This window comes from Thunnus maccoyii, chromosome 7, assembly GCF_910596095.1.
Source record: "Thunnus maccoyii chromosome 7, fThuMac1.1, whole genome shotgun sequence".
Lineage (NCBI taxonomy): Eukaryota > Metazoa > Chordata > Actinopteri > Scombriformes > Scombridae > Thunnus > Thunnus maccoyii.
This window is the reverse complement of record NC_056539.1, coordinates 7,146,475-7,170,292: the sequence shown is the minus strand read 5'-3', so window position 1 is coordinate 7,170,292 and position 23,818 is coordinate 7,146,475. Positions and strand designations below refer to the sequence as shown.

At 37.3% G+C, this 23,818-nt stretch overlaps 1 protein-coding gene across 1 annotated transcript; it reads left to right on the top strand.

Annotated features, from left to right (window-relative positions):
• Positions 1-16,388: 16,388 nt before the first annotated feature.
• Positions 16,389-23,706, top strand: dpt (dermatopontin). The gene is made up of 4 exons (XM_042417096.1): positions 16,389-16,987; positions 20,606-20,731; positions 21,231-21,338; positions 21,576-23,706. The coding sequence occupies exons 1-4, from the start codon at positions 16,713-16,715 to the stop codon at positions 21,640-21,642; spliced, it is 576 nt and encodes a 191-aa protein (XP_042273030.1). The 5' UTR covers positions 16,389-16,712; the 3' UTR covers positions 21,643-23,706.
• The last annotated feature ends 112 nt before the right edge of the window (positions 23,707-23,818 follow it).

Sequence of the window (23,818 nt, the reverse complement as noted above, 5' to 3'; positions counted from 1 at the left end):
CCCATTGTGCAGACTGTGTTGTGCTACAAAGATTTGGGCTCCGCTCTACATGATTTGCACTTTTAAGTTATTTTTTTCCTGTTGTAGATACTTGTAGCTGTGAAGCACAAGACACATGGGAAACAAACGAATGACTTGAATGAAACTGGGGATGTTCTTACATGGTATGTGACCCCATGTTTTGCATCTACTTAAATGACAAGTCTGATGATATTCTATATTCTTCTTATTGCCAACAAATCCCATTAAAAGACCAGATAGACTCAATATGACCCACAACTGTTATAGTTTATTCCTCTGCTCCTCTAGAGCTCCACTGTCCAAAAACTATTAAAAGTTAGCCAGTTAGCCACACTGTTGCACCGGCTGACATGTTCCTCCTTTACAATGAACATGATCAATGTAGTTTATTTTGAATCTATATTCATATAAACTGTCCTGCTGCCGTAAATACTCACTAGAGCACCAAATTCATGGCTGACAAATGCACAATTTACTCCTGTTTGAGTAGCATTTGCTAAAAACTACAGTGCCCAGCTGTTTTAGTATATTATTGAGCCTTTTTAAAAAGGAAACTATGTATTTGTGACCTGTTTTTAAAGATTTATATCTCCAGTAGTGTGAAACTGGATTAGGGCTGAGAGACGGACTAATGCATTGTTGGTTTTGGTGTTTTCACCAGGTTTGTTGACAATAACTCAAATACAGAATATCACCGGCTTTATGCTTTATAACTATTCTATTAACTGTTTCCCCTTGTGCTAAAATGGTGGCAAACATTATGGGATGGATTCATGATGATCAATAATTATCTCTGTTTTTTTCATTTTGTTAGAAAGTGAAAAAAGTTGTCACAAAATGTACATAAGCAGTAGCACTACTTGCGTAATTCACATTTACACATCAAGAATGTAAATCCATCAGCCACTTTCAAGCAGATTTACATCATGCACTCCTCCACAATTTCTTGAGCTTGTTACATTACTTTGAAGAAAGACAGAAATGCAGTTACCTAGAGTGTGAGGTAACAGTCCTATTCACTACATTCACCACACTCTGAAAGAAACCTGACTGAAACCTGTTAAAAGCGGTAGGGCAGGTATACATGATGACTGTAGAAAGATTCAGAGTGAGTGTGGTGAGTTGGTGGCGTGTGTAGGAGTGTCAGCCTTTCACCGACTGCACATTCCACTGTGGCAGCTGCACATGTGTTTCCTCGATAGGTGGGTATACTGTGGCTTTGAATGAATGTCCTCTACCAGCATCTAGTGGAAGAAACGTCATTTTGTGACTGCATACTGTAGTTTTCCTTTGCTGTATTCACATACAAAGTCATCTTTGTTTTGAGCCTTCAAATTAAATACCTTGTGGTTATAGCCAGGAAAAGTTAATGTGGACTTCTCATTTTAAGGATTATTCAAGGAGAGGCCTGCACATCCTTTCCTCCTTAACTTCCCAAACAACATATGGCTCCTCTGAGGTCACATTGTTTGACCTTTACATTTATGGGGCAGCTCCCTCCCTGTGTTCTGCCCTGCCCGTTATGCCGTGTCACAGGTGAATAAGCAGGCCTTACCACGCAATCACACTGTGTGCAAAATGATCAACAAGACACTGGAGATCCCTATAATAACACAACTGATCACAGCTGAACATTTTATGACTATCAGATATTTATTCAATATTTTGATGCCACACAAGATCACAGCATACCACTACATAATGTCAGAGACTTCCTCAGCACTTCAGACTGCCTGACTAATAATGTTAAGTCAGTGACAAAGTAAAAAATACAAAGTGTACTGAATAGGTGGTGCCACTGTTCAACACACTACAACGCTAGCAGTTGCCAGATTTCAAACTGAAAACACGTGTGTTAAGCTAGTTTTAAAAAATGTGACACATGTGACATTCATAAAGTATGATGTTTGATTTGGCTTTTTTTCATTTCATTCATTGTTTTTGACTGCTTACATCTCTGTCATTAATTTAGCTTTAGATTGCAGCACACCAGAAGCCGGTTGCATCAGCTGTTTCTGAGTTCAAACGTAGCCTAGTTATAACGCAAGTATGGATATTTATATATCCCTAAACTAAAACAGGTGGCACAACACAAAGTAGAGAACTAACAAACTACACTAAACTAGTTCTTATGTAGAGATTATTTACTACGAAATATTTATAGGCAGTAACTGCCAGGTGAAACTTGTGCAGCTAACGGAACCAACTAACTAACTAACATGGCCCACTTAAACTGAAGAGTAAAATAGGTAGTATGGAATAATTATTTGACCCAACTTTTGACAAAAAGGCTGTTTAATGATGATGTAAAGAAGGAAAATACATTTCACAAAAATAATATAACTTTAAGTAACTAAAACACTATACCAGAAACGACTAAATGACCAAATAGTGTTGGTTACATTAGCATAATCAGATATTTCCCACTCATTTAAAACTGAATGGACACTTCCATGTATGCATATATAAATAAAACAAAGTCATACTTACTTTTAGAAGGATCAACAGTATAGTTTAATATATTGTTTTGTCGCCTAAAACTGTTATTTTAGGCAGTTCCAGCTTGTGATGCTACAGTGTTGCTCACTTTGTTGAAAGCTTATGATTGCTGGTTTGAAACTAGCTAGTAGTCACAAGGAACACAGAAACATAGCAATGGATTTACAAACAGCTGATACAACTCAATTCAGTATATCATAGGGCATGAATTTGAATCCTTTGAATACATAGGAAGTGATGTTATGATCCCTTGTGCCTGTAGAAGGCCCTCCACACTAAACTAATGAAACTTGCTATTGTGCTCAAACAGTGATAGGGACTGAGTCAGTCTGACATTGAGGACACATCATCAGTAAAAAAAAACACCAGACAGAGAGATACAGTATCAACAGTCTGATGTGGCATACTCTATGCATTTTGCAGGATAAATTTTAAAAAAGTATAATTCCTTTTATACAAAATTATTTACAATAGAAAAGACAAAAGACTAAGTTACCATTTGTTCAGTAGTGCTTTGTGCATTTTCTCCAGAAACTTCCACTATTTAATTACAGAGAGACTGAGGCAGGGTAGGAAGTAGTGGATGTTTGTTGTAGAGCATGCTAATGGAGAGTATGCCCTGCAGGGAGAATGGGGAGCAGTTGTCTGAGTTACATGACAAAATCAATAAACTGCACGTCACAAAACTGTCCACACAGTCACCAATGCAAGAGTTGGTCCTCTTAAAAAATAATCTCTCTAATCTCTTTTTTTCAGTTCTGTTTTTATCCGAGGTAATACCAACTGGATTTGAGGTCTGCTTCCCTACACAGTCCACCTCCACGTAACTTATAAACCTATTAATGTTTATTGTGGAGCAAGAGCGATATTTCTATTCAAGTCATAGACTTTGCTGGTGATTTCTGTGTGGTTTCAACATTGAACCTTAAAATGTGCATGTCTAACTAGATAATTTTAATGGAAAACTTTATCATTCATAATTTGATCAGAACTTAGTGGCATTATTAGATGAAACAATTCTTTCGATTTTAAGTCCAGTTTGATCATCGTTACTGAATACATCAGCTTGTATTTCTCTGCTGTCATTAATAAAAACTAAAAATATATAACTGGTAAAGATGGATCGTGTACAGTAGCAATGTGGCACTACTTGACACTAAACAGGGTTGTACTGTTTGAGCGACATTGAATGTGGTCATTGAAATGTTGATGAGAATCAACATAATGGATGTAATGTTATGTGTTGTTAAACAAACCCTTGACTTTAGTTTCCTTATTCGGCCACCCATACAGTAACTACTACTGTAACAGTGGCTTCTGTTTACCGTAACAGACCAAAACCGAGCTGTGTCAGACGAGCATATAAATCTTCACCCACAAGTAACCATATGTTTACTTACAGTAAATGGTATGTAGTTTGGGGAATTGTAAAAACAATAGTTACCATACTCAGTTTTGTCATGCACATTGTAGGCAAGATTTTGACCAATAAGCCAGAATCTGATTCTTATTGATTCTTCATAGATTTTATTGATTTAAAACTGTTGTCTGACTGCCTTCATCTCTCCTATAATGAGGTTCACAGTTCGGTCTAAAAAAAGCACAGTAACCAATAATCCACATGGCAGATAACACTGAAATCAACCAAGAGTAACTGATCAACATAATGTATCTGGACAGAATATATAATACAACTCAGTTATTCCATCCACAAATACTGATAATCGTGTGATGATTGTGGTTTTTCTAAAAGTCACCCTCAGCAGTAGGAGTGTGTTGGCATACAGCTCCATAGCCCAGTCTCCTTCAGCATTCATGACCCAGTTCTTGACATCCAGTGAGGAAATTGAGGTGCAGTGCAGGTGTGTAATTTGGAAATGGGAAAAGGTGCATGAATCAACCCAATTTATAATGACGAGAATCAGCAGAATTTGATGATGTTTACATTTCATGCAAGTGGTGAACTTGGGGCAAAAATACTCAGATTTAAATGGTGGCATAAACTGGTACACCAGTTTATATCACCCACACTGGCATGCTAGAGCTCAAATTAAGTGTTATCAGCAGAAAACTAACATGCATGGAAAATGACCTTGGACATTTGAAGCCAACATCACAGAGATTTGATTTGAATTTCAAATATGCTACAAAACTAGAACTGAGCCTTGGGAGGAAATATATACACTGATTAGTGAAATAGCTTCTGTCTTCTAGTTTCCTCAGAATCATTTGAAGAACATCAGCTGCTGGAAAACAATACAGTATTAGCAGAGTTAGTGTCACGTTCTACATTTTCCACTCCACTGTATGATTTATGATCACTACGAACTCACTCCTCTCTGCTGCGGATTGGATTACAGATGCCATGCCTGTTTGGTCAGATAGTCCATTAACTGATATTGAGACAAGACTTGATTGTCCCACATAGGAAACAGAATACTTACAAACATCATTAAAATAATTTCTTTCAGAACATATTGAAACCATCTTACTGCACAGTGTAAATAAAAATTAAAGTCTGAGTGAAATTAAAATGCATTTTTGCAACAAAAAAAAAAAATCAGTATATATATACTGGTTTTTTGGGGGGGGTTTTTGGTGTTTGTCTTGACTTGTGTACTTATTTGCTCAAAATTATTTGCTCAAAAAGGAGACGTTTAAGTGTGATTTAATTTTCTGCAGTGATAGCGCCCCCTACATTAATGTTCTCCAAAGGGTGAGAATTGTTGGTACCAACTGACAATTTGTACTGAACTTTATTTGAACTGAACTGTCATTTGAACTGAACTGTAATTGAACTAAACTGTAATTTGAACTGAGCGGTAATTTGATTGGTGCAATATCTGTGGGGACGGGCACTAAAAATAGTTCATAATATCACTTCAGGTCCAACACAGGCAGTTAACCAGCAGGGGACAGATGCTGTCGCCCCTAGCTTAAAGGTACCACGTGAAGTTTTCTTCTAAACAAACAGAAGTTATGTTTTCATTGAGCGTTACTCAACAAAACACATCATGTGTTTCCTTGAGGTCTAACAAAAATGTTAAATGCATTTCCTTCCAAATAAAACATTTGCAAAGTCGATTTCTTAAAAAGTATTTTAAATCCTACATTGTTTACATCCATATTCACTAGCTTGATGTCTTCTTCTTCCCTGCCTTTGTTAATAGCACAATGGGTCCTTCCAATGTTGAATGCTATAAAGAGACAATTCTTGTCTTGAATTGCTACATAACCTGTTACTGTGGGCATGTTGAAAAAGGGGAAAAAACCATCTTGCGTCACATTCGTAGGGCGTGCAGGATGATGTGCTCCAGTCAGTAGCGCACCACAGAAGTTGACAGCACCTCCCCCATGGAAGCATTATAGTATATAATAGTATATATAGTATAAGAGCTCTTACAATACATCCATGACTTCTCCTAACACTGTTGGCTCTCAGATGTGGGGAGGGAAACACCCACCCAGAGGCTTTAAACGTAGATGCTGTTTCCACAAATAAGTCCAAAACCTTTGTTATCCTCTGTTTAAAAATGGAAAAAAATGCACACTAGCTGCAGTATGATTATACTTTATTTCCTTACACAAAAATTGAGGACACATTTCAGTTTTATAATAATAATTACTGTAAACACTGTAGTAGTGTTGAACCACTGGAAATTAGTTTGTTCTCAGTCTGGTAGCCTGACTTTCTAGGATCTGTCAGAGGAGATGAGAAAGAGTTATTGAACTGTACTGGTTTTCCAAGCAGAACTAATTGACTCATTTGTGAGTGACAATGTCAAAACATGAGACACAGATCTGTGCAAATACACATTATGACAAAATGATAGCAAGGCAAGGTCACTGTGTGATATCCCTGCAATTTGTTTGTTCATTTCTGCTCATTTAAAGTGAAATGAAAGTGTAATATAGAGAAGCACCAAGCTCTTGACAATTTTACATTCAGTCAGACACCAGGACCCATGCATATCATCTAACAGATAACCTTGAAGCTCGAGGGGGAAGTTGTGGCATCGATATAACCAAATAAATGAGAACAGGGTATCGTGCGCCTAAAATACTTGGGGCGTGATTATTTTCCAGGCAATCATTCCTGCTCTCCCATTATCACTACTGTCAGTGAGGCTTATCTCTGCCTGCCTCGCTCACCGGCCATGGCTCAGACACATCCTCCAAGCAACCACGACGCATTGTTCTAATGAGGTTACAGCCTAAAGCAAAGTGATTTGTTTTGTAGACGTTATTATGGTGGCCTTTTGGCTGGCCCCTTAATTTCATCAGTGAAGCACTATTAAACAGCAAAGGTCTTATGGGAAAATGGACCATGCTGAGGGACCTTTTGACATCCTCACAGTGGTAGTTGCGTAACCCTACATACCAGAGATAGTTGTGTTTTTAGTAGTGAAGTATCACGCTATTCATTCATAATTATAGCAAAAGATGTTGAACTGATTGATTTAATTCATTTTGATGGTTTGTTTTGATAAAAAGGCACTCTTCATTCATATTTTCAAAGATTATTATGTAGATGATAATTTGCGCTTTGAAGAGAATTTACACAGATTAAAATTCCAGTGATATGTTATCTTGTTTGGGTTGGAAGGATTAGTAAATGTTGACTTTGAATAGTTAATATTAAATTGTCATGGTGACAAAGCCAATTAATTACCACTCTAAATATCATCTGATCCATGATCATAGTGATTAGAGCTACCTGGTTGATATTAGCATAACCTTTTCATACTCATCTTCATTACTGACATTCAACATGTTGGACTTTGTGGTATCTTTGTTTGGATTAAACTTTAAAGGGGACCACCAGCAATTTAGTATTACACAAGAGACACATTAAGGAAAAGAATAGTCAAACCCAGCAGCAGAGGCTGAGATATCCTGATTTGTAGTCCCTGGTGTGGCTCTAACTCTCTCAACTCAAATTCTTTCCCATAATACAACAATTGGTATTTTATGACTCAATCAGAAATCAACAGTAGGAAGATGACAGGAAATAAGGGAAGGGAGTCAAAGTCATTTTGCTGACCCATCCATCCACTCTGACCTCCCTCTGTGAACTGTTATTTCCTTATTTGCTCCCAATGGACGAAAGTCATAATGCTAGAGGTCTTTGTGACTTGAACATAAACATATGTAATTTTAGGGCATTCTCTGAAACAACTTAATCTATTACTGTTTGTACGAAGATAGACGTCATCTGGGTTATTTTCTCAGACTTTGAAAAGCTCCTCCAGAGCCATAGAAGACAACATACAAGTGTTTTTTGCAGGATGAGTAGAAACTGACCTTCATGTGTAAAATCTGTGTAGTGCCCCTTATACAAGACCAAGGGCCTCATTTATCAGAGTATGTATCTAACAAGTTCTAAATGGGTGTATATGAACTGTCAATACGAAAAAGAAAATTGGTATTTAACAGATATGCACACGCGCAACTTAACGTAATTGAAGTTGAAATGGAAATAGAACAGCACGCATCTTCTTGTGTGCATAGTGGCTCATTTACACAAAGAAACACCTGCAGAATGCTAAATACAGTCAACCACGTCCCTGTGAAAGTTCCAGTAGTCTTAATGTGGAGTTACTTGTTGTGGACTAAAGTAGACCACAGACACAGACAATGAGGTTAAGATCCTATAATGTCCTGGGAGCAAGCGTGAAGGAAAGCTTCCCAGCATGCACTGGGGTAATGGACTTGTGAACATAAGTTTTATTTGTGTTCCTGCATTATTACCGGTGTCATTGTATTTAGCAATGTGTTCTGTATGTTTATACTATTTCAACACATCATTTGTTGCCATTTGAGTAGTTCTAATACAGTTTAACCACAAGTGATGTGGTATTCTTTAAGATCTCTGTGTCATATTCAATCATAAGTTCTCGTGTAAGGAAGATGCCCCTATTGTTGCCCTATAATTATAATGCAAAATTGATGAGATCACAACAATAATAAATAAAACTCTGGCAAACTAAACTGTTAAGTGTCTTGGCCAAAGATAAATAAAAAAGATACAGTATGGGGACAAGTGATGATTGATGGTTCACTTTAAGTAATGATCAAATAAAGAATTGTCATATACAAAAAAGACATTTGGTAAAGTACCACTTCAGTGTAAATTGTAGATTATGAATTTTTAATTGTTGCACTTTTTAAGTTTCAGCATGACAGAAAATATGCATGGCTTAGTTAAACTAATTAAAAAGAATGGTATCAAAACTTAACAGTTTATTAATATGCAGACTGAAATGTCATTAACATATCCTCAGCATCTCTTGTGTGGAGCCACATGTGTTTTGTGATGCAGTGTGAGAAAAACAGGATGAAATAGAGGCATTAATGGTAGCCTGTTGATCTGTTATTATATGACTGACAGTAGAGTTGGTTTGTGTATCTGTAATTTAGGAAATAATCCCACGATTATACCTGTGTACCACTGAGGCTTTGTTTGTATGCCTGGTCAAAAGTGGTTCTATTTGTGCGCATAGCACGAGAAGAGATTGACAAATTGTATTTGATGTGTAGAAATGAGTACACGCAGGGTTTAAGCATAAAATTGATAATTGAGGCCCCAGGTCTTGCTGTCAACACTCTTTTGCATGTTATTCCATAAGTACAATACAGCACACTGCCTATCATGTTTAGATATGATATCATCATGCATGATGATATTCAACATGCTTTTGACAGAAATTTCAGACATATTACATGGACAAAAATATCATTTATATCAGCTATTCCTCTACAAATGATTAATAAGAGCATGTATTGTGCTGTACATTTTTTCTTTACTAAGAAATATTGCTGTAAAGTCTGCTGACAACATGAGGCTGTCTGTGTATGCTGAGTTTGTCTAGCAGGTGTTGATGAACTGATTTATACATGACACGTCTTTATTGACAAGAGCTCTGCCCTCTCACGGTCCTCTGGTGATTCTCACACTTCTCTGTTTGTTACAGGCAAACCTTTCACTCCATTTCAAACAATGCCTTCTATGTTAATGATAATTGACAAGAGATGACAGTTTAAGGCTGAATAATGACGCACACCAAGCTGAAAATGAGTGCCAGAGAGAGTTTTATCTATAAAAGTATTAATTTATAACGTGTTTCTTCAGTGCAGTCAAGCTCAGTAGGAGAGATCACAGGTTGTTCTGCTCCCGTACAGACAGTGTCAACATGTCAGGTTTGTAGAAACATTTATGAATGGGACACTATCTTCTTGGCAGCTGCTTCTGTCCTGATTTGAATACAAACCTCATTCTGGCCAGCAGGACAATAACAGTCTGTCTTGGTACAGAGAGACCAGAGCTGCTCTGACTAGCTCTGTGGGAAGGAGATGAGTGATTATCAGTGTGTCTGTGTTTGCTGCTGTGTAATAATTTGATGCTTAGACTGAGTCTTTATATTTCCCATCAAAATAAATACAGTAGGACATTACTCCTTTGGAAGCAAAGGATGTGAAGGTCAGTGTGCAATGCCACAGTAGATTTTCTTTGTCATCATAAATACTAGACTGAGATGACTTTTCATTCTTATAGGTGGCTTTTGGAATTAAATGATTTGCATTTATATTAAATGTTTCTGCAGGACATGCAGTAAATTAAGTCCAATGCTAATGTTCAATGCCAATCCAGGAACTAGTGTCCTTAGCATGTTTGTTTATTGAAACCATGACCAATATCTTCCCCTAACCTTAAAACAAGTAGATGTAGTGAGAAAAAGTGATTTTAGACATAAGGTTCAGTTTATATATAAAGTCTGAAAGATTTTAAAAGTCTGAAAAGGAAATAACCCTGGTGATGTCATTAGGGTAATCTCAGTTTCGGCTTGGAGACTTTAAATAATTATAAGACAGCTGGTCTTAAAATTGGAAGCGTGGGGTTTGAGAGAAGTGGCCATTTAGACGGCAGTGATGGTCTAATGTAAGACAATATCAAGTTGCCTTATGGGAAATGTAGGACCTAATGTTTCTGGAACTTTACCCATACTAGGAACTAAAAATGAACAAAAAAGATATGTCAACTTTAAACTGTTTGATTTTGATGTTTTGGGGTTTTTTTTTGACAAATCCCAGACTTTCCAATCCCCAGACTTTGTAGAAGTGAAATATTAAATTGCTGGATTGACCCTTTCACTGAAAATGTTGGCTCCAAATTTTTCAACACCATTTTCTTGGTTTTACAGAATAGTCCATGTTCTGGCAAGTAGCTTGTTTGCTGCACTCTTATCCTTTTATGGAGGGAGCTGTATCAAAGTATGAAAAACAAGATAACAGGAAGACTTTCATAAACATTTTTTTCAATTCTGACTCTCTGGTGTGGTTTATTTTTTCCACTGCATTTAAAGAAACTGGGTCCAACTGTTGTCTCACATAGTGCCCAAATGATACAACTACATCATTGCAAATGCTCAGTCTGCTGCAAAACAGCACACACAGTGTGACCTTTAAAAAGCGACTGAGTGTTGTCCTGCCAGCCTTAGTGTGGGGCCAAGACTGTATGAAAGCTGCTGTTGATACAATGAAAAGCAGATGTGCTCTGTAGCTTCCAAATATTTACCTTAGAAAGGACTGGCTTTAATGTGTGCACATCTTTCTCAGAAATGTTGCTGTGATATTTTCAGACACTTGAGATACTTGTTCACTATGCTAACTAAATTATTTATTATTTGAAGAATTACAAAATGGGCACTGGTCATCTTTTCAAATAGTGTTTGTTATGCAAAATCAGCAACTTGTGAATGCAGGTGATTTATAAGCAGTCTGGATCATGGTTGGTGAATTGAACAGACATTGTGTGAACTGGCCTTCAATCAGAGGCCCCGCTGCTTCCACTGTGTGATCTTTGGTACAGTGCAGTCTGTATGTCACAGTCAGATCAAAGTATTGTGAATGAAGCCCTACATTCTCAAAGTGCCAAAAGCACTGCTCTAAATAGAGATTTTTAAATAGAAAATAGTGTCTATAAATACCTCCCAGTTCTGCTCCATTTTGACTTTTGTGGAACTCCTTAAGCAGTGACTCACACCCTATTCCTAACATGTGCCGTTATTTATTTTTAGATGTTTGAAGATGATCTCTCGCATGGGATCAAATTATCAAGCACGTGGTTAACAAATAGATTTCTCTCCTCAGGAATTAAAGCAACAAAATGAACCTATTAGGTTGTCTTACAGGCCAGAGAACATTAGAGAACAATCAAGGTATGGTATGTTAATGTAGGGTTGCTGTGTTACTGTATATATGTTTGTTTTGTTTAACCACACTAAGTAAAAAGAGAGCCTTTCCCAAAGTCTTACTGAAGTTCTGTGAAATATACTGTAGAATACCACAGCAACTACAGTTTTAATAGATGTTCATGTTTTTTTTGCTTTTATCATACTTAGTAAGTTTATGTTAAATAGTTAGAATCATATTCCAAGAATCTAGGCAGATATAGCAGAAAAGTTTTGTCCTTTTTTCGATCTTTACCCTGAATTCACTGATAGTTTTATCGACATGGGTCAGAAAAGACAAAAACAAGCCTTCCTGGAGTGATTATGCACATGTTGTGTTCTAGAATATTTAGCATTATTTTAATGTAAATATTATTCTGATGTAGATGTAAACAGATATAAACAGTATCTTTTATGTGGAAAATCTATTTTTAAAACATCTATAAATAGCGATGCTCTAATAGAACACATTTACGTGACGTAAGAGCATATTCTATCACATTGCACATTGTAATATCACATTGTCTTAAAATATGTACCTATAACATTTTTTATATATTGAAAAATTTCATACCCACCTTCACACGCTTTAGTATTCTAATACTTATATAACATATATTTATCTAACTTTTTTTTTAAAATGTATCCTTTATATTTCATGACCTAAATTTTATTTTTACTCCTATCTAATTATATATTTGATGTTTATTTGTACAGGGACAAGTACATAGCATGAACTAGTGCCACAGACCGCAGCATCTATAGCCTAGTTTATTTCTTTATTTCACACTAGACTTAAGCACAGCCACCATATTGAATAAGCATGTGATGAATAAAACCTTCAAATCTTGAATCATGAAGGCGAGAAATTGCAATGATTTTTTTTTTTTTGCCATTATCTTGAAAACAAGCTGTATTATCTTGAGATGACAAGATAATCAACACGTTACCCTGAGAAAACAAAAGGTTGTTTCCTCTTATTACTTATAATGTTTATCAGAGATGAGGAGTGACATGCTAGCATGTATAGATGGCGTCTTGACAACTGTAGCAACTGATTTAAGCTGAAAATGTCAGATCAAGAAGTACTCATTATTATTAACAGCACCTTTATTAATGACATCTGTGTCACAGCCAAATGGCAGGTTGATCTCCTGGTCATAATGTGATGGGATGTTTCATGTAGGAGAAACACTACTTTTCAAGCATTTTCATTTTATTAGACTGTAAGCAGTAATGAGAGAAAGGAAAGTGGGCTGGAGGGGGGGAATAAGAATCAACATATGACAGATTTGAACCCATGTCCTTAAGAGCCCCCTGAAGGCTTCCTGTGCTTGATCTAAATAGCTGAGCTAACCATGTGAAGGAGACATGGAGAGGAGAAGACAGGAATGAACAAATGAGAATGAGCTCCATCCGTGATAAATCTCGTGATAAATTATCTCATTATCTCGAGAAATCGGCCATTTGTTTTCTTGAGATAACGAGATCAATTAACTCATGATCTCAAGATAACGACATTAAAAAAAATGATTGCAAGCACAGCCGTTCTCAGCTTCTGTACATATTTCAATAATTTAACTTACATCGAAAAAAAAGAAAAAGCCACAAGTTTTGGAATCCATTAGCAAAGTGGATTTTTGTCTGTTTCCACAAAAACATGCAAAAATGACATGTCATCACTGCTGTTAATGTAGTAAAATGTGTCTTAGTGTAATGTGGGACACTTTCTGAACAAATTAAAATCCCACGATCAAAATGTTCCACTGAACCCATTTAACATCTTGAACTGAGACATAATGTCGTAAAACACAATATCAGATCTTTCATTAGGACATAAATTATGTAAGCATGACCAAAAGCAACACCTGCGCAAATGATTCTAACACTACACCCCATAAATAATATAAGCTCATTTTCTCACAAAGCCTAATTTGTCTGCCAGTCAGCTTTTACAGGAACATTGTTTCACAGGAACAGGAGAAGCTGTGGAAACTGTTATCCTGTAATACAGAGAAGAAAATGGATGTGTGATTTTGCACGCATCCATTTGTGAGTGGTTTCTACTGTATATGAGGGTCATGTTAGCACTTAGTGGTCTGTTTACCAGCCATGTGAATTATTGTAATGGATGGTTCTGTTGCCATTGGTAAAAGCCAAGTAGCGTGACTTTTCTGACCATTTTATTCAATTACCGCAATGTAGAGTTATACGCAATGTATTGATATAGCACTGAAATAATGCTGTTGGTGGGGAATATTTTCAGTTGTGGATTAATACACATTTTCTGTGCTAGTGAGTATTTACAGGACGACATATGTGGGAGGGATTCAAAATATACAAAACCCCTTTATTGTAACGAAGGAACATGTCACCCAGTGCAACAGTGTGGCTCCCTGATGTGGTTTGAAAGTTTTTGGACAACAGCTCTATGGTTTTGGCTGTACATTTTTTTGAAACAATGTGTCCTTTATTTCAGACAGAGGTAGACAAATGAAGGCTTCTCATTTCTAGCTTGCGACCATCAATTTTGTTGATGATGCCTACGATTTTAATTTTTTTTTTTATTTGTAGTTTCATAAGTTTGTTGAAAACGCTGTAACCAGCTGACTTTCTGTAATGTTTCCGGCTGACTTGATTTAAAATGAGAACCCTATAACGGGATCTTAAAAAGTCACTTGATAGCTATTAAGCATACATAATAACAGGCTAAACGACTGAGGCTAAAGCTGCATGTCCCATCAGTTGATGATGTATATAGAAGACATAGAAGTAAAGAATTAAAGCATTGTTCTTATATTGCAGTATATAGCTAGTTAGTCCTAGTGTTATCAGTGTGATAAGGAACAAGACTAGGTCAAAGCATAGTATTTGACTGGGCTGTGTACGGTCAGTGTGTGAAATTGTGGCCAATGTGTTACAGGGATAATCAGTGGTAGTGTCTATAATGTGAAGTCCTGGATATTAAATGTTCATCTGCAATTTTCTGTAGTGGTCCCAGTAATATTTGCTGGTAAAGTGTACTGAAGTAGCATATTACATGACATGGTTAAGCTACGTTTGATTCAAAGAAAAGAGTATAAATGCAGTTGCAAGAACAATACTTTCCACTCATATCTTGGGATGTTTGATTTGAAAGAGAACTTACTTTAATTATAACAATTCTAACTATTATTAACTCCCCCTGCTCTTTCATCTGTTTCACTCTGAGGATGTCTCTCGATTTTTGAGAGTGTTTCATCAGAGTGATGGTTATTTGGAGTGCTTTAACTGTGCATGCACCTTTTTTCTGCCTCTTTCCCAGTCGATGATCATGGAGGCTGCGGTGGAAATTGTAAATGAAAAGTCTGACAGCATTTTGGGTGCAAATTCAGGAGACTTATCCCCGCCTGGTTTCTGCAGTTACAGTCACCCACAGAGCAGCCACCCTGCACTAAACTGATATAAGATCTACATGAGTCACATGTTTACCTGCAAGACTTGTGTTTTAATGCTGTTGTTCATCATTTGTGTTATAAAATCAGTTATAAAATCGATCAAGTCAATCGCACTGGACGGTAGAGGAAGAGACACAGAGATGCTGTTATGTGTCTGTTTAAACAGGAATTCAGCCGACTTCACTGCATTTAGCACCGGAACTGAGAACGTCAGAGCTCTGAGCAAGAAACACAGTCACCCTGCATCACACTGCTGTCCTCCGCTTCCATCACCTTGCTCCGATTAATTTTGAAAGAGCAACAGCCACTGGGGAAACTCCAACACTGGGCCGGATGACCAATGGTGTAACATCATCACTCACTCACTCACTCACTCACAGACAACTGTGATTATTGGACTGGTCTGTGGTTGTTCCAGCCAAAAATGTAAAATCAGACAGTTAATTTATTTCAACAACCTCATTCAGCTGCTTAGCTTACATACTTGGATAGGCAAGACAGAGGTTAGATTTACACTATTCATATTCTCAAACAGTATGTTTTCTCTTTTAACAAAAGAAGAGGCTTTTAGGATGAGAACTAACTAATGTGTTAAGCAAATATAATGCTATCTTGGTAATGAGTTTGGCTGGGGTTGCCAAACCTCCCCAAATCCAAAAGACCAGCAACATTAGCCTAAACCAACAGTAGCATCCAGGACCGGCTTCCACACAGTGATCGTGTTAGTCATGAAAAGCCCCCCTCCTCAAGCTAACACTGGGTTACTACTGTGGGTAGTAAGCTTGTTAGCCAGACAGGCTAATGTTTGTAGCTTATGTTAGTGCAGATAAACACACTATTTAATCCATTCATTACACTTGTGCTCTTGTATTTTGGGTTTAGGAAGGGTAACAAAGAACAGTCATTGTTGGTATTGGTCTTTTTATAGGAATTGTTTACAATTAAAAAAAATATAGAAAGACACTCTTTTATATGCTTAATACATTTATGATAAATGCCTTTTTCTTCTTGGCTATAGGTTATTCACATTACTGATTGTTACTTAATTGTCATGTTGGTAGATACTGCCTTAAACAAACATTCATCCCCCAAATACCTTCACATTATTGATATCAATTGTGATCATTCATGATAAAATAAAACTGTTTAATGGCACAAAATTGCCATTTATATTGAAAAAGCTATAAAGATGATCACAGTATAAAGTTAACAACCTGAGCAATTACATTTTTAACACGTAAAGGGGTTCGCCAGAGTCTAATAAAGCTTCGCATAAATATTTGAATTGCATGTAATCTAAAAATCCTGTCTTTTAAGGTGCACCTTTATCTACATTGAGACTTTGTTAATGCTCTATCTCAGAGTCCACCTTAAAATGTTCAGTAAGATCCACTTTTGGATTTGTCCCTTGAGCAGCAAATTACACATCACTCCTGGATATGAAACATCTGGACAACAGGAGACTTGGAGGAGTTTAAAGTGAGGCAGCTGTTGGGAGTGCAGCAGACGGACTGATCTCTTCAACATGAATCCTGTTCTGGTTGTGCTTGTGTCGTCCTTGCTTGCCGCAGTGGCAGGTCAGTCTCACGACCATTATGACATGGGATGGGTCAACGGCTACCGACAGGGCTTCAACTTCCAGTGTCCCCACGGAGAGGTCCTCGTGGCCATCAGGAGCTACTTCAGTAGAGAGGATGGCTCAGACCGCTTGTGGTCGTTTGAATGCCAGCCGGCACCTGAAGGACTGGGGGAGCCCAGTGACTGCTGGTGGGATGACATCAACCGTGCTGGGATGGAGTGGTAGGTTCTCTGTCACATGTGTTTTACTCACTTGTAGACCACCCGTAATCTACTTGCTCTGACTTTTAGAGAAAGTAGCTGTGAGCTAAGTCATGCTGAAAGACAGAGGTTAAATCAGGGAATATGTTGCATGTATTTATAGAATTTAGAGTGTTGGATTAATAAGATTTTTAAAGTTTAATTTCAGTAGTTTTCTTGGTAGTGGATGTGGTGCACAGATATTCAGAATTCACACTCATTAATCAAATGTAACTGTATTTTTTTCCAGTTTATAATAGCAATGTTAACAACATTCAGCAGTCTTGGCCAAATTAGTCATGTAGGAACATCTGAGTCAGATTACCCAGTAAATGTGAAAGTAAAATATCTTTCCTCTCATGTAATATATCAAAATATGCAAGAAAAGTCCAGATTAGCATCTGAAAGGGAAATTTATTGCAAAAAAATATGAAAGCCATGTGAGATTGCACGTCTTTGACACGTTTGTGGGTTATTGTTACAATTAACAGGAGGAAGAACCAATCAAAGAAAGCAATGCCTTTGTCTAATTGCTATATTATGCTCCTTCACTCTAGGACATACTTTGACCAACAACAGAGGTTTAAAGGTCACTATTAGCAGACAACAAAAGCCTATACGAAGCCTGTGTGGAGTTTGCTGCTGAAACTGTTGTATGAACAAAACCACCCCTGTTAAACCACCCGTCTTGTGGGTGGGTGACAAACACACCAATGGAAGACCTCCAGACCTTATTTGGAGCATAAAATGAGGTCTGGAGATACAGCTGCAACCAGAGGATGTCTTTGGTCATTTAAACACCAGCAGGGAGCCAGTTGCACCAGCTATTTGTAAATTCAAATTCAGCCTAGTTATAACGTAAGTGTTTACTAAGTTGAGATTTACACATCACTAAATTAAAACCAGCTGCACCACACAAACTAGTTCTCATGTAGAGATTACTTGTTACTAAATATTTACACCCAGCAGCTGGTACTGTGTAACTGTTTTGTAGCTAACTGAACTGGTTAGCCTAACTGACAAAAGTAACGTTAGCTTGCTAATATATGACCTGTTAAGTGAGGCGAAAAAGAGGCAATATGGGATATTGTCTACACTTTGACCTGACACTTGATAAAATGCTGTTGATGATGTAAACTGGAAAGACTTTGAATTATATTTTTTTAAAAAACATATTACCTCAAATAACAAAATGTTACATCAATAATGTTAGACTATATCACCTAATAGCATCAGCCAGGTGAGCATAATCAAATATTTCCCATGTAAACTGGATTCTTTTAACTCTGAATGAGAAAACAACCTGATAAAGATTGGACAGAGCGAAATGTTGTAAAATAATAAATATTCCAGCTGTAAGCGAGCATGCAGGAGTTTTCCTCATTTTTATTCAAGATGTGCTTTCCTCCAAACCTATTTCTCTCTCTCTCTCTCTTTATATATATATATATACATATACATATACATACACATATATAGATAGATAGATATAGATATAGATATATATTGACAACCACAGAAAAAGGGCATGAAATGTAAATGTATGCATAAGGGCTGATTTACACATTTACCAAAGTCTGAAGTTTTAATAGTGCAAACATTTTTATTCACTAGTTCAAACTAGCTAATTGTTACTAAGAACTTACAAAGGACCCCACATACAAACTAATGGATCAATTACTTTACATATAGCTGGTGCAACTCCTAGCTTGCAAAACTTTGAATTGGTCTCTGCTAAAACACACCTTCAACACCAAGATTTCACCTCGAACTTTTAATATGTGTATCTTTTCTGTTACTTTAAAAAAAAAAAAGAATTCTGTCCACTGTTTTCTCATTCAGAGGAACAAAGCCAGGTCATCCTGGGCCTCTATGAATCGGAATCTCACTCCAGAGCAGCCATATGTGTATCCAACTGACAGTTCCAGGGAACATGACTATTTCCAGTGAATTTTTGGAAGATTCATCCAACAGACTGTCAATAGCCCCTCAGAGATATACCACTGTATTTTATAAGCCACATGTTGCAGCAATCTCCAGAAATTTTGCAACATGCCATTGATAAAGCAGATAGTAAGTAAGTAAGTAACAGCTTATGGAATAAAAATTGGCAATAGTCAGCCAGTAGCTACATGAATCTATTTTAGCCACTGAAGAAGAAGAAAAATCTTGTGCTAGCCTTTAATTTCCTTCATATGGTTGTCTTCCTTTACACAAAGTCAGGTCTTCTTTAATTTTACCTTGTTCCAAATGCCAAAACCTCACCTAACATGTTTGTATAAACATCAACTATGCTGAAAGTTAATCTAATTAAAGGACTTGGATCAGCCTTTAGAAAACCTGATTGGATGGAGAATCGTAGCCTGGCAGCTTTTGTAAACAGCAACTTGAATCATAAAACTAAACAGATCACTGACTCAGCTATAGCTGCTTCAGATTACTTTGCTGGGTTGAAGAGCAGAGCACATTTGTGCTCTTCAGATTTATTTCAAGTTAAGCTTGACTGCATCCAGCCCATTGATTCAAAGACAAACACTGAATGCTCTCTGTCACTGCCACATCTACTTCCCTTTAACATAGCTGTCCGTTTGAATTGCACTGGCTGAGACATTACCCTGCAGGGAAACTACCCCCATCAGCTCAATAGCTGGAGGCTTTGCCCGTGTTGCCATGACAAACGTCTACACATGCTTCAGCTCCTGCTTCTTGGACCTGGTATTCTTGGATGTGTTGTGGTGACAGGGAAGTGTTTGGGCAATAAACAAACTGCACAAACAACACAGGTATTTAAATTAAAAGATTTGGACACATCTTCTCTTTGTCTAAAATGTTTATCAGAGCTCTACTTATCAAAAGATCTCTCCAATTTTATGTTTGAATGCTTGGAAAGCAGAAAAATTAATGGATTGCAAGTATCTGGAGCGTATGGGATATAGAGTTCAGCATCCTGATCTGAACCCAACCCAACACATGACCTGTTGTCGTAACCCATTGGGTTCATGTTTATTATGCATAAAGCGTCGTCTGCATCGATGCGTGTCATGTGTTGAAAGTTGATACGGATTGTCCACTGGGAAGCAGGAAGATAAGTAGAGTAAAGCCAATGCATTAGTATTAGGCTGGCAAGCTAGCAGTCAGTAACGGATGAAATAAAGCAAAGATCTGCAAAATCCCAAATGATTCGGGGGATGGCCGTTGCATTGCAGAAACATGACCTTGTTGAGACAGATAAAAATGTCCAATCTTCCTCCATGGCTCCTACACTTAAAGAGCATCGCGATTGCCTGTTCAAAGTTCTGTTCTGGATTAACAGTCTGGACTGTTGACAAGATCAGCTGGGAAGGATGTTTGGAGTTTACCAGCCACATTAATCTGACCAGTATTCAGAAAAGGCAAAGGCAATCTACTGACACATAAAATATATATATATATATTTTAAGATGCTGCAGTGTGTGTATTGCCACTAAACCCATGTTTAATCAGCTGGTAGAAGATATAACGCTATATGTTCTGTGCTGGTGGGCTGGCATGCCACATTCTGTATTGCTGATTTGTTTTTGTTTTTTTTAAAAACTTAATGACTCTCATGTGTCTTTGCAGGACTTCTACATGCACCCGCAACGGTCTGGTTGCAGGCATACAGAGCAAGTACTTTGAAAGTGTTCTTGACCGGGAATGGCAATTCTACTGCTGCTATTACAAACGCCGCTGTCCCTACTCCTGCATGTACGTTCTCACAAGGCCAAGATCATGTTTAAGGAATAGTTTGATATTTCGGGAAATCCGCTTATTTGCTTTGTTGTGGAGAGCTTAGCATAAGACTGGAAGCCAGGGGAACCAGCTGGTCTGGCTCTGTCCAAGGGAAACAAACAATCTGTACAAAAACCAGAGAGTAAAAATGACAAGTTCCAGTTTTATGGTTGGTTAAGTGCCAGAGTGTTTCTTTGCTTGGACAGAGTAAGGACAGCTGGTTCCATATGCTAAGCTAAGACACAGTACCAGTCAACAGTTTGGACACATTTTCTCATTCAAGTGAATGGGAAGGTGTGTCCAAACTTTTGACTGGTACTGTATATTACACACATATTTAACGGACGTGGGAGTGGTATTAATCATCTAACTCTTGCCAAGAATGTGATTAAGTGCATTTCCTAAACTATCTGTTTGAAGGTTTATAACACTTCACTCGTCAAAACATTAAACAAACTTTGGTTGCTCTCCACAGGAAGACTTCCGACATTCCTGAATACCACGGAGAAGAGGCAGAGCTGGTTATCCCCACTTATGGCTACTTTATCCGAGGTGCCCAGACCACATTCAGTGGTGTGCTGAGGTTTGTTCACAACAGCAGTTTTTTTCCTCCTAATAACTTCTGATCCCACAGTGCAGCAGTTTGGATCTAGAATCTATCCAAAAATTGTTAAAATCTTCAAATGACTGACTGGAAGGAAAGATCTCTGTAGTGAGGCCTGTGGGACCAGAATTTATTGGCAGACCTAAGCAGAACTAAAACATATTATGATTTATGATTGTTGAACTGACAGAATTTTATCTTGTACTTTGTTTTTAGAGATCGACAGTGGAAGTACATCCTGTGCAGAATGACCGACTTTGATTGTCGATTTGAAAATTTATAGATTTGTGAGCAGCATTTTTTTTTATCCTTTCCATAAACAGTTACTCTTACATTTAGACAATAACACAATACTGAATTTATGCAAAACTGATATGGTTCATGTTTTCATTTATGTATTTACTTTTACTAAATGCACCACAGGCATGTGGCATATGCCTATATAATTACCTTTTATGGAACCAGTCTAGCATGCAAAATAACTGCTCATATAAAGGTAGCTGTTAAAATAAACATCAACACAGAGGGTCTACAGGGGATATGGACAACACCCGGCACTCTAGACAGCTTAAGTGTTTTCATTCAGTTTAGGGAGGAACTGGAAGACTATTGGCAGCATGTGAAAGTGGTTTTCCAAAACAAACTTAATCATTTGATGCTGTGTTCATGGTGGTGGAAAACATTGCGTCAGGTACTGCTCTCTTTGTTTGGATCACGTGACATGAACATTTTCATGCATCGTAAAAGCATTCAGTGAGCTGTGGGGCGTGACAGATTGGGATATTGTCTTGGAAGCAACACTCGGAACAATCGTGTGTATGTTGGAAGTTTTGAGAAGCTCTTTCAGAATCACTGGCAACGCTTTGCATGCAATGAAATATGTCCCACACGCTTTCAGTTGACTTTAGTTCCCTCCTTTATTAAACTGTCTTGCCCAGTTTGGCAATTATAGCTATATACTGGAACTCATGTAACTATTTCCTTCTTTTGATTGCTTTGTAAGGTCATTTATTTAGTGTACAACTGTGCTGTGCTCAATTTTAGGCATGATTCCAAAAATATGAACAGAAGATATAACATTTGAAAATAAATATAAAAAGAAAAGAATATTCATTGAAAGCTTTTGACTATTAACGTAACTGAATACAATAATACTGTCCTGGGAAATGGTTGTAGGACAAAGGGTAATCTAGCTATGTGAGAGTATAAACCTTCCAAAACCATAAAGAGGATGAACTCAGCCGTGACCATATCAACAGCTCCTTTGGACTTAACTTGGCTGAAAGTAAACTCAACACTTCTTTATATTGCCATAAAACAAAGCTTCAAGACGGAGCGTGTTTGTGTGCTGACAAGCTGCTGGAGGGGTTTGACTTCAGGGATTACCATATCGACAGCTAATCAATTTTGTATTGATGTGATATTTTGTAAAATATCGAAAGTGGAGGACAAATCATAAACAAATGTATCTCATGTGATTTTCAGCTCCTCTAAAGCTCACTAATAACAAGTTGTATCTTGTTTATTTAATTCGTACATAGCCTGAAGTATAAAAAGTAGAAATGACAATTGTGGTTTAACGGTTGTTTTGGTTGAGGTGGACTTTTTTTTTAACCTTTAGACAGAACCAGGCTGGCTGCTTTTAGTCGTCATGCTCAAAAGATCTCACCGTCTACTGGCTGAAGGTTCATATTCAACAGATATGAGAGTGGTATCGATCTTCTCATCTTATGTTTAGCAAGAAAGCGAGTAAATGTACTTCCCAAAATGTGGAACTACTCCTTTAAGAAAGTTATAGTTATGATTGATCAATCAGTGAAGCCAATTACTAATGTTAAGAAAAGCATGTTTACATTGAGACATGACATTTCATTTTTCATTTTTAACTTTGGAAACAGTAGTTTGAAAAAACAATTCCAACTCTGCTTATTTTTTCTAGATTTTTTAACCATATCACATGATTTTGATGATGAGTTTGAACTTTCATGCTGTAATTTTAAGACGAGGGAAAACTTTGTTGTTGAGGACCACGTGTTACAGTTGACAGCCCAGAGACAGCTAGTATGTGGACATTGAGTTTGGATTGTTTTGTCAAACATGTGTACAAATGCTGTTTTGTTACCATTGACTGACATAAAACTTTCATTCTGGATAGTTGAGAGCTCAGGTAGCAAAGTTTACTCCAACTTTCCAACTCCATCAACCACCTCAATAAATGGCTGAATGATGTTCCTGTGAACTCGCCAAGATTAAAATGTTTTTTCCAATACATCCATTAACATCTGAATTCAAGTTGAGTGGTAACCAAGCAAATATGGAAAAATAAAGTGCAACCACTTTGTTCTCACTCTCATTCCACTTGTTGTGAACAGTGCAAGCAGCTCAACTCTCCAATGTGCTGTTAAAATCTATTCAAAGTTAATGGAGTGAGCTGAGTGAAGGTCAGCAGGCTCACTGCA